This window comes from Borostomias antarcticus (genome assembly GCF_949987555.1).
Source record: "Borostomias antarcticus genome assembly, chromosome: 11".
NCBI classification, from domain to species: domain Eukaryota; kingdom Metazoa; phylum Chordata; class Actinopteri; order Stomiiformes; family Stomiidae; genus Borostomias; species Borostomias antarcticus.
In genome coordinates, this window is record NC_140244.1 from 23,060,169 (window position 1) to 23,072,233 (window position 12,065).

Below are 12,065 nucleotides of genomic sequence, written 5' to 3' on the forward strand. Positions count from 1 at the left end.
GCTAGATAGTTGTCTGCTACAGCTAGATAGTTATATAATAAGAAAAAATCAGGCCTGTACATTTATTTAATTAAACCATTTTGGCACAGGCTTTCTTTGATTAGCGCCCTCTAGAGCGATACAGTATATTGCAATGCTATGAATGGGATACACAGAGGTGTACGCTGGCATCATCATTTAGCTATGCGTAGCCTACTGCCATTCTAAGTGACTTTTTTGTATCTTTCTAGACTAATAGCCTCTCCTTAGTTGCGACGTCTTCTGTTTCGGATAGTGTCTTAACTAACGTTGTAAGGTGAGACTTTTATTCGCGTTTTCGGTTTGGTTTTTTGCTTGCTGGCTAGCTGACACCACAGTATGAGCATGTCGACATATCCAAGCTCATATCTTCAGGTTCTATTTCCCACGGCTCTGATCCAAGCTGCTTAGTAAGAATGAGAATAACTGAGCTGTAAAACATTGTGTCTGGGGAACGAAGGAACGCCCCGTGCAGCATTGCAGCTAACGTTAGCTACGTAGCTACTAGCTTGCCAAGCTAGCTAGCTAGCTAATATGCAATTTGCTTGTTGGTTCTGCTTCTTTAAATTGGTTGCTACTAGCTACCTGCGAGGACGGCAATATCAGAGAAAAGAAGAGACCGAAGAAATGTCTTGATGAAACTGCTCTATACCAGACGGGAATATACAGCAGTAGGCTGTGTAGCTAGCTAACGCGTTGGCTTGTTAGATAGCGGATAGTATAGCCACAGTCATGGTACAGCCAGCATAATGGCAACAGCTTCTATAAATCCAATGCCTACTAGCTAATAGTTTTCTACCAGATACCTAGATACCTACGGTCTTTGAACTAGGCTTCTGGCATAAGAGATTTCCTACTGGTATCAATGAAGTGATCTATCTGTCTTTAGGGGAGGGGAGGGGGTGGGGTTGTACTAGAGATTTTAGCTAACTGACTGACCTTGCTGAACATTGGTGTCAATCTCTGACCTGATACAGGTGATATTGAAGACATAGGTCTACCAAGTGGCTAAAATCCCCAACTTCCTCTCCAGGTCAGATCTGGAAGTGGACTAGTCTGTGTACAAATGGATAATGGAGATTTGGGCCATAGGGTAAGTCCTAAGGTGTAATACAAATAAGGCAACCTCAAAGTGCAAATTAATACAATGTTTGAGGGTTTTGTAATTGTTTTTCTTATCTCTTTTTTTTATTATTTCTAGATGACTAAACCAGTAACATTGAACGTGGGAGGCCACTTGTACACCACCTCCTTGTCTACCCTGAAGCGATACCCAGACTCCATGCTGGGTGCCATATTTCGTGGGGATTTCCCCACAACACGGGATGCCCAAGGGAACTACTTCATTGACCGGGATGGAACTCTCTTCCGGTACGTGCTGAACTTCTTAAGAACGTCCGAGCTCACTCTCCCTGTGGATTTCACAGAGACAGAGCTCCTGAGGAAAGAGGCCGACTTCTACGAGATCGAGCCTCTGATCCACTTGCTCAATGACCCCAAGCCACTCTACCCCTTGGACATCTTTGAGGAGGTGGTAGAGCTGTGTAGCACACGGAAGCTTTCCAAGTACTCCAACCCAGTGTCTGTCATCATCACACAGCTGACCATAACCACCAAGGTACGTGCCCTGCTGGAAGGCATCTCCAACAACTTCACAAAGTGGAACAAACACATGATGGACACCAGAGACTGCCAGGTGTCCTTCACCTTTGGGCCATGTGACTATCACCAAGAGGTATCCTTAAGGGTCATCCTCATTGACTACATAATGAAGCAAGGCTTCACCATTCGGAACACTCGGGTGCATCACATGAGTGAGCGTGCCAATGAGAACACAGTGGAGCATCACTGGACATTTTGCAGGCCAGCTCGCAAAGTAGAAGACTGACTTCAACACGTTAGTATGGTTTCAATTTCATTGGTATCAGTTTTCAGCATGAAAGATTTTGCTGAATAGGCTATTGATGATTGAAAGAACGAAGGTTTAAGTCGGGCCTTAAAATGTCTTGTACATTTGGGTAGAACGTTTCTAAAATGATGACCAATACTACAATTACCTCATTTGTAATTTGAAGTAGGATTTTTTTTTTATTATTACATGTCAATTAGTAATAAAGTCAATAATAAAATGCACATCTCTATTGGTCATGCAGGCCAAAACCTTTGAACACCAGTGTGATGCTGGGTGCATGTGTCTATGAAAGATGAAGGTACAGTACCAAGCTGAAGGTGGTATAATATACCTGCATAGTGTACATCTGCAGTCTCAAGTTGTGTTGCATGTGTATGAGCAATATACTATTTTTCTAAGAGTATCCCTGCAAGTCATTATCACTATAGGTCATGTCACCAGTGATGAAAATGGTCTGTTCTTTCAAATAAACACATCTGTCATAATCTGTTTTGTGTGAATCTCTTTATCTCCAGTTGATCTTTGAAGATAATTTTGACCAGTCAATCATAAACTATCCTGATAATCCAAGTTGAACTATGGACTATTCTTTAAAAAGTAACAGCTGCCATGCCCCTCTACAAACAGTCTCAACCCACTGCAGGAGTTGGAGGCTGTTTGGCCATGTTCAGATAAAACACTTTCATATAAAAAGCTTGCTGAGATCTCTATAATCAGTCCAGAACCAGAGAGAATTTGCTTAGGTCCCTATCATGCTTCAGTAAATATACAGTTTTCCAGAATCTAGACAGATCATTCCATTCTTCAAACTCAGGGTTTTGAAGTAGGCAGAACTTCACCTTTTCGTTGTTTTCTAATAGAATGCACTATTGCTAGAGGAAATCCAGTTTCGGCTACAGTGAACTCTGATACCTTTTGCCTAGGCCATACACAGTCTGAGGGCAGAGAAGGTCAAGGAATGTTCTCTGCTGACCAGTTCTTCTGTAAGAGTAAACAGCAGCTGCAGAATTGGGTAATCAGACATCGGAGAATGTCCGGTCCCCTAGCAACGATCTAATCTTGACCTGGCTGATCGACAAATGACCAGATCACTGCACGATTACAGCCTTCTACCATAATCTGATATGTCACATGTCAACCCCCACCCCCTGGCGGATTGTATTTAAGACTGCCCCATACTGCTATGTTAGCTTTAGCTGCTTTAGCCTCTGCTTAGCTCCTAGCTTCTAGCCTAGCCTTGTAGCATGTTAGCCTGTTAGCTTAGCCGCTCAACCTATTGCATTCGTCATAACTTTGTGTTACTTCCACTTGGCTGCTTCAACATCATCCTGTACGGTATTGTAACAATTTTCATAGCAATGTACTGTACCCAGCCTAGCCTGAAGCTTGGCTATTGTCTTTGTAACCCTATATGCTTATTGTTTAATAAATCCCCACGTGATTGACGGCTTCCGGAAACCCAACTGTCTGAAGATCTGTATACTCAGAGCAAACATCAGTTTGTATCCAAAAGGCCATTGAATAATGCCCGGATGCAGGGTGTTGCTGATTGGAGCATGCAGCATGCATGCTTTGAACCAGGTGTGGCCACATCTCCAAGGTTATTTTATTTTTATTTATTTTGTATGCTCTGGTGTCGACCGGACAGAGCCAAACAGCAGTCTACAAAGATGCAGGTTTAACAGAGGAGCTCAATCACTTATCCCTCTCTGTCTTAGCAATATAGTAAAAAAAAAAAAAACGTATGAAAATTGTACATACTCCAGTTTAAAAAAAGGTTTTGGATTTATCTGCTTCATAAGTAAAAATAAGACTGATTCCCTGTCTCTTCTGTTCATCCGTGCTCAAGTCGATGGCAGTAAAAGCAATAATGCCTGCTGGCAAAAACCTATGGTGTAAAAAGCTGAGAAGTAGATGCCTACTGTATTCATGAGCGCCCTCCTAAGGAGGCTAAGGAACAATAGAGGATGGCCACTGGGGTCCAAAGTAACATCTTACATCCTGGCAGAACCAATATGGGAAAATCTTCCATGTATTGTGCAGGCTGACCTGGGAGCCGTTTATTATGTTTTAATTTTAGTTTAGACTTTGTCCCCAAGGGGAAATTATTTTCCACAGCACTGTATATCGGACAAAGATTACATACAGCAGCACACAGTAATACTGTACCATACAATTACATCATACAATGACAGGTACACATTCAGGCCTAGCATGGCCTATTGTTTAGGGCAGCAACGGCTGTAGGGATCAGGCTTTTCCCAAATGGGTAAAAATTCCCACAGACACACTTCAAAATCTTGTAGAAAGCCTTCCCAGAGGAGGGGAAGCTGTTATAGCTGCAAAGGTGGGACCAACTCCATATTAATGCCTATGAATTTAGAATGGGATGTCATAAAATCTCCTGTAGGTGTAATGTGTACATTTGTCCACATCATGTATATACACACACTCACTTACACATTACACTCTGCATACTCACTGTTTATGCAATGAGGTTCAATCCAACCGTTCAAAGACTGCTTCTTTATTCCAAAAATACATACAGTTGCAACTTGGCTCTTGAATGAAAGACAAAACAGTGCTTCACCCAAGAACTGAAGAATTCTCTTTTGCGCGGTCTTATATTCAAAGTTAGGCCCGGATATGACGTTTCTAGGATCTGATTGGCTAACTCATCATTTACACGTCATCAAAAATGGCCAACATCATCAACAATGGCGAACTAACAGGGTCGAAAGTTCAACACATGGTACAACAGAGTGATATGATCAAATGGTTCTGGAAAGACAACTACATGGGAGACCACAGTTGAGTAAACACTAGGATCATAAACGAGGCCTGGAGGTGTCGTTTTAATCCACCCTCTGGAGAGGTGATCCTGCCTTAAACTAAGAAAAGCACAGGCAGGGGTCTGTAACTACAAGCTTCAAAGGAGGTCAGTACAAGGTTGGCCAGGGCAGTAAAGAACAGCTGAAACTTATCTCTTTGTGTAGGCCCTGAAATTTATATCACAGAACCGTGTGAAACGCTTTAGAAAGATCAAAAACGAGGGCTGCACAATGCCCTTGTGGTAGGTGCTATGGATAAAAAAGTGCTATGAGTCTCCAATCCAACTGATGAATTCTCAGTAGCCATTTTGACATGTCATCGCAGGGTAAGCCATTAATGAAGGTCATGTGCATGCTGGCTCACTGGAATGGCTGACTCACTAGTGAGTCTCAGCGACAGTGCAGGGCGAGAGGTAATGTTTTCAGTGGCGGGTGTACATCCGTACGTCTGTCCGTACTTCTGCCAGCAGGATTATGCAAAACCTACTGAACTGATTTTCATGAAACTCTGTGAAAGGGTGTAGCATTGGCAAACCTAGAACCCATTAAATTTTGGAATCACATGGCGGGTCCACAAGCCACCCAAACATAGCCGGCCATTCATTTTTTGGACCAGGATTACACAAACAAACTCGGTGGAGGGGTGTAGCTAGCGGCAACTTAGAACCCATTAAATTCTGGAGTGGATCAGAATCACGAGCTGCCCAAACATGGATAGGCTGGCCATTCACAATGCAAAAACTACTACTACTGGACCGCTTTTCATGAAACTTGGTGTAGGGGTGAAGCATGAGCCAATTTAAAACCCATTCAATTTTGCTGTGCACAGAGCCATGAAATGTATTCGGGTGTGGAAGTCTGCACTCTCTGAGCATCATTTCTAGTTTCCCATGCAGGCAAGAGAATGTGGGATAGTGTGTGATGGTTATTGAAGTCAGACAGATCTCTTTTGTGAAAGGGGAGTTTATAGGCCGACTTTCAGACCTGTGGGATGAGACCTGAAATAATCTAAAAGTTAATATGCGGCAATGATTCAGCAATCACTCCGGTGAAGCAAATCTGTCCTGGTTGACTTCTTAACATCAATCCCCAAAGCATTCCGTACCTCATCTGTCACAGATTGTTGACAGATTTTTCTCTAAATCTATTTATTTAGAGGCTCAAAAGGAGCTGGGTGCTTTTTGGTCATGGCCACTAAAACACAATTTCTTTAAAATAAGGCCTGCCGAGATAAAATGTTGATTGAAAGCATATATGACCTATATTATACACATGATAGGAACCTGAAAAAGATGTTCTCCAGCTGTATTCGCTAAATACAGTATGATATGGGCTACTGTGGGAACTGGTCCAATGGGTTAGAAAAATCAGAATGGGTGTATGTACGAATGGGCTTGTTCAGGGAATATGGCCCTGGGAAAATGAGTCCCTGACAATATAAAACCTTTTGAAAAATGTTCTTATGCAGGATTCGGAAACGTACACGTTTCCAGTTTCAATGGAGATGCTTCTCATTCACTTTGAATAGGGTGAAGTCGTGTTGCTTGTAGTAGAAAGTTGAGAAGTTCAACTTTTCAAGTGCCAGCCAATCAAATCGCGTTATGCGTATCCTGTGCCAAATATGAATGTTATCAGGCCGACGGTGTCTGAGGAAAGTCTGGATGGAGAGATAGACAGACAGGCGGACAGAGAGGTCGAAAGAAGTTTATTATGTGAGAATATGATAAAGTAGCTTTTACATATTAGCATAGCTATACTACCAACACTAACAATTCTGTTTTTGCTGCATGGAGCTGATGGAGGCCTGTGTGCCTATGAACATTTGGAACGGTGACAGGAGTTGGTAGTGTAGATGTGAGGTGTGTGTACAGTAAGTGAAGGGTTAAAGAAAGTACAAAACAGATAGGGCCAAGAAATAGAAAAGGGTTCGAGAAAATGAAGCAGACATAATGCAGTTAATTTGAGGCAGGAGAGAAACCACAGACAAGCTTAATGAGCAGAAAATGCTAAGTTAGCAAGGAGTAACACTTGTCTATGAAAAGAATGTTAGGGGCGAGCATGAGTAGAAGGTCAAGAAATAAGACTGAGGTTTAATGAGTAGGGAGCAAAAGTTGGCAGGATGCCTAGAAATATGAGAGACGTTTTTTGTGGAATTGACAGTGCCAAGGAACTGTTGAGAATGAAAGGGAAAGAAATGCAGGAGTAGAGATAAGTCAAGTTAATAAACGAGAGAGAGCAAAATTGGCAGCATGCCCAGAAAAGGTGTAGGGAGGTGGAATGCCAGGGTAGACTTGCCATTATAACTAGCTAAAACATCAGAAATACTATTTCAAATAGTGCTGGGCAAAGCCAACTGTTATACAAGTCAGATAAGTCAGTTTTTCAGTCCCCTGCTTTCGTTACTCTTTGTAATAAAGGCCTGTAGCACCCGATAATGTAATAATCAACCGATAATGTAATAACGCCTGATAATGTAATAAAAGTTTGACTTAAGTCCATCGAAAATGTAATAAAACCTGATAATGTAATAACTTAACCAATAATGTAATAAAATGTCCTGACTGATAATGTAATACCATTTTTCTGATAATGTAATACCTTATTACATTATTGGTCAAGTTATTACATTATCAGGTGGGTCTTTTTTTTCAAAACTGGTAATGTAATACTTGACTGATAATGTAATAATTTAAAAAGAGAATGAATAATACTGTTAGGGTACTTTGTGGTATACTTTGGCGTACTTTGTGGTACTTGTGGTATACTTTGGTGTGTCTCATGATACATTGCAGTATACTTTGGGGTGCTTTGAGGTACTTTGTGGTATACTTTGGGGTACTCTGTGGTATACTTTTCAGTACTTTGCAGTACTTTGTGGTATACTTTGGGGTACACAGCAATACTTTGCAGTACTCTGCAGTATACTTTGGGGTACTTTGAGGTACTCTGCGGAATACTTTGAGGTACTTTGTGGTGTGCTTTGGAGTACTTTGCGGTACTTAGTGGTATACTTTGGGGTACTTTGTAGTACTTTGCAGTACTTTGCAGTACTTTGTGGTATACTTTGGGGTACTTTGAGGTACTTTGCGGTACTCCGCGGAATACTTTGAGGTACTTTGTGGTGTGCTTTGGAGTACTTTGCGGTACTAAGTGGTATACTTTGGGGTACTTTGTAGTACTTTGCAGTACTTTGTGGTATACTTGGGGTACACAGCAATACTTTGCAGTACTCTGCAGTATACATTGGGGTACTTTGAGGTACTTTGCGGTACTCTGCGGAATACTTTGAGGTATTTTGTGGTGTGCTTTGGAGTACTTTGCGGTACTTAGTGGTATACTTTGGGGTACTTTGTAGTACTTTGCAGTACTTTGCAGTAAACTCTGGGTACTTTGCAGTATACTTTGGGGTACTTTGGGGTATACATTGAGGTACTACTTTGCTGTATACTTTGGGGTACTTTGCTGTATACAGTACTTCGGGGTACTTTGGTATTTTGCAATATTTTGCAGTACTTTGCGCTTTACTTTGGAGTACTTTGCGGTACTTTGTGGTATACTTTGGAGTACTTTGAGGTACTTTGTGGTATACTTTGGAGTACTTTGAGGTACTTGGTGATTAGTAGGGCCCTTCAAAAAGGGGTTCAGTATTTTATCTTAACCTATATAGTAGGAGACAGGATTTAATTTAAGACATAGATTTAATAATATGAATTGAAAGCAAAGTGTATGAGGCAAATTATGTGAGGCAGCTGTTCATCAACTATAGTTAAGAGCTGCTATCCATTGACTATATCTCAGATTGCAATACCATACCAACTTCTTATTAGCATGAACTACCCTTTATCCTCACATGTCACCTACCTCTCCAGAGCACATGAGACAAATGGATGGAAGTGAGGTCTGAAGATGTGTTTATGGGGAAAACCAATGAGGTGCACACAATAACTGACATTCAGTGCCACATTGCCCGTTTGTTTATACAAACTTTTTATCATGTTATTCCAGTTTTTCGGATAGCCATAGATGTTTTAAAAATCATAATTGCACTAGCCTACACAGGCATTACATTAATGAGGACAGAATTAGTGAGGACAGAATTTAAGGTAGGCCTACTCTATAAATCCAGACAGTACCAGCACCTTCAGGCCAGATTTGTGGACAAGCCCATCCTGAAGCTAATCAAGGATGTCCAGACCAGACACCAGATTGATCTTGTAGATATGAATAGATGGAAAGTATGGTATGGCAAAGCCACATAAAGATATATTCTAATGGTGCCAGACATCTTCAGTAGATATTTCTGGCTTAAGCAGCTGACAGGGAAAGGTAGCAATGAAATAGCCAAACAAACAACCACATTTATATTAAACATGGTCCTCATACAGTAATCCAAAATGACCAAGGTGCTGAGGGAACTCATGCAGTAGCTTAAAGTAAAGATCAATGAAATTTCCCCTTATCATCCACAAAGTCAAAGAAAAGTAGAGAGTATGCATCGAATATTGCATAAAAATATGTTGTATGATCTAGGGAACTTAGAGGGTGAAGGAGTAAACATAGCATATTCAAGTCAAAGTTTTATCGGTAACATGCAACATACCCTGACAATGAGCATTGATGTTTCCACTAGCTGCTAAATATGTACACTAGGCAAAGTAAAAAGGAGAAACGTACTATACACACCAAACATATAAATATGTAAACCAAGTCCAAAATATAAAATATGTATTAATGGAATGAAATAAAATGAGCTGAGATGACATATGAAATTGGACAGTTCACCTAAATAGAGAAGTATACATATGGATCTAGAGAGAGTAAATGTATGTATATTCACGTTTATTTACAGAATGTAGATTTTTATAATCTAGCAGGTATAAATATACAGTGCTGTTGTGCAGAGTATAGTACTGAGTTAAGGACAGAGATGAGAAGAGTGTACTCATTCCGGATGTGGATGGTCTGAAGGTAGAAGCTTCTTCTGAGCCTCTGTGAGTTGATCTTCTTCAGTAGGCAGTACCTGAGCAGAGAGAAGAGGCTGTTGTCAGGGTGGCTGGGATGTTTCAACATTCTCCTGACCTTGGTCCTGCAGCGCCGTGTGATGTCCTGGAGGTGTGGGAGATATGTTCTGCTGACCAAACACTCTCTACAGTGACTTGTCCTGCATGGTGTTGCTACCATAGCATGTTGGTAGTGTTGATGTTCTCAATCATGCATATACGGGGATGTTTGTTGTCCATGTCTAGTGATCTGTACATCAATATACTGTACTTGTAAATACACTGTCTCCACAGGGGTCCTACTGCTGTTCAGGCAATTGGCCGCTCCTGCTTCCTGCTAGTCCACTAGAATCACTTTCATCTTCCTGCTTCCTGCTGTAGTCCACTAGCATCTCCATTATCTTACTGACGTTCAGGTGGAGGTTGTTGTCCTGACAACATTTAGTTTGGCATGCCACCTCCTCCAAGTAGGCCTTCTCATTATTGTTGGAGATCAGGCCTACCGCAGCTGTGTCATCAGTGAATTGATAATTGAGCTGGAATTGTAGGTAACTATGCAGTCGTGTTTTTACAGAGGATATGAAACAGCCCAGTGTTGAGGGTGAGAGGGTGACTTTCTCCAGTGTTTAGGGTGAGAGAAGATGATGCCCACTCTCGCCCCCTGAGGTCTGCCCGTCAGGAAGTTGAGGATCCACCTGTGCAGGAAGGGTTTAATCTCCAATCTCCATCCTGCATTTGGAGATGAGTATGGGGGAGTTATGGTATTGCAATCTGAAATATAGTCGATGGATAGCAGCTCTTAACTATAGTTGATGAACAGCAGCCTCACATAATTTGCCTCATACACTTTGCTTTCAATTCATAGAATTAAATCAGTTCCTGTCTCCTACTATATAGGCTAAGATAAAATACTGAACCCCTTTTTGAAGGGCCTTACTAATCACTAAGTATCTCAAAGTACTCCAAAGTATACCACAAAGTACTCCAAAGTATAGCGCAAAGTACTCCAAAGTATACAGCAAAGTACCACAAAGTACCCCAAAGCATACTGAAAAGTACCTCTGTATACCACAAATTACCACACATTACTGCAAAGTATGGGTAAGTACCTCAATGTATACCACAAAGTACTACAAAGTACTCCAAAGTATAACGCAAAGTACCCAAAGCTTACTGCAAAGTACTGCAGAGTACCGCAAAGTACTCCAAAGCACACCACAAAGTACCTCAAAGTATTCCGCAGAGTACCGCAAAGTACCTCTAAGTACCCCAAAGTATACTGCAGAGTACTGCAAAGTATTGCTGTGTACCCCAAAGTATAACACAAAGTACTGCAAAGTACTGCAAAGTACTACAAAGTACCCCAAAGTATACCACTAAGTACCGCAAAGTACTCCAAAGCACACCACAAAGTACCCAAAAGTATTCCGCAGAGTACCTCAAAGTACAACAAAGTATACTGCAGAGTACTGCAAAGTATTGCTGTGTACCCCAAAGTATACCACAAAGTACTGCAAAGTACTGAAAAGTATACCACAGAGTACCCCAAAGTATACCACAAAGAACCTCAAAGCACCCCAAAGTATACTGCAAAGTATCATGAGACACACCAAAGTATACCACAAGTACCACAAAGTACGCCAAAGTATACCACAAAGTACCCTAACAGTATTATTCATTCACTTTTTAAATTATTACATTATCAGTCAAGTATTACATTACCAGTTTTGAAAAAAAAAGACCCACCTGATAATGTAATAACTTGACCAATAATGTAATAAGGTATTACATTATCAGAAAAATGGTATTACATTATCAGTCAGTACATTTTATTACATTATTGGTTAAGTTATTACATTATCAGGTTTTATTACATTTTCGATTGACTTAAGTCAAACTTTTATTACATTATCAGGCGTTATTACATTATCGGTTGATTATTACATTATCGGGTGCTACAAGGCCTCTGCTGATGTCTAGCCTACTTGACACGCCTCTTTAACATTGCGTTGAAGTCCGGGTCAGTGCAAAAGGAGTGGCAGACTGGGGTGGTGGTCCCAATATTTAAAAGGGGGAGTGAGGGGTGAGGGGATCCCTACTTAGGGCCATCCAATCCCTGTACACCCAGAGCATGGATGTGTTAATAGAACTGGATACAGCCACTCCATTCACTGACCGCTATCAACAATGAAGCCCTATTGAACCGCGCCATCTTGGCAAATTTGTAGTCATTTGACTATTTCCGGTGACTTTTGTACTTGCGCAGTTGTGCTTTTATGGCCTTCCGGTGACTTTTGTACTTGC

The 12,065-nt window shown here is 41.1% G+C and overlaps 1 protein-coding gene across 3 annotated transcripts; it reads left to right on the top strand.

The window, feature by feature from the left end:
- The first annotated feature begins 191 nt into the window (after window positions 1–191).
- Window positions 192–2,346, top strand: kctd6b (potassium channel tetramerization domain containing 6b). Of its 3 annotated transcripts, none has more exons than XM_084445941.1 (3): window positions 192–295; window positions 1,052–1,111; window positions 1,220–2,346. In XM_084445941.1, exons 2-3 carry the CDS (start codon window positions 1,085–1,087, stop codon window positions 1,904–1,906), a joined length of 714 nt encoding a protein of 237 aa, XP_084302067.1. In that variant the 5' UTR covers window positions 192–295; window positions 1,052–1,084; the 3' UTR covers window positions 1,907–2,346. The 3 variants fall into 3 exon arrangements, with proteins under 3 accessions (XP_084302067.1, XP_084302065.1, XP_084302066.1); XM_084445939.1 differs by having other exon boundaries at window positions 213–295; window positions 996–1,111; XM_084445940.1 differs by lacking the exon at window positions 192–295 and having other exon boundaries at window positions 971–1,111.
- Window positions 2,347–12,065: the final 9,719 nt, after the last annotated feature.

Bases quoted from the DNA above. Each gene is read 5' to 3' on its own strand.
- kctd6b (XM_084445941.1), top strand. From the start codon at position 1,085: ATGGATAATGGAGATTTGGGCCATAGG. The intron at 1,112-1,219 runs GTAAGTCCTAAG...TATTATTTCTAG, and splicing joins ATGGAGATTTGGGCCATAGG to ATGACTAAACCAGTAACATT.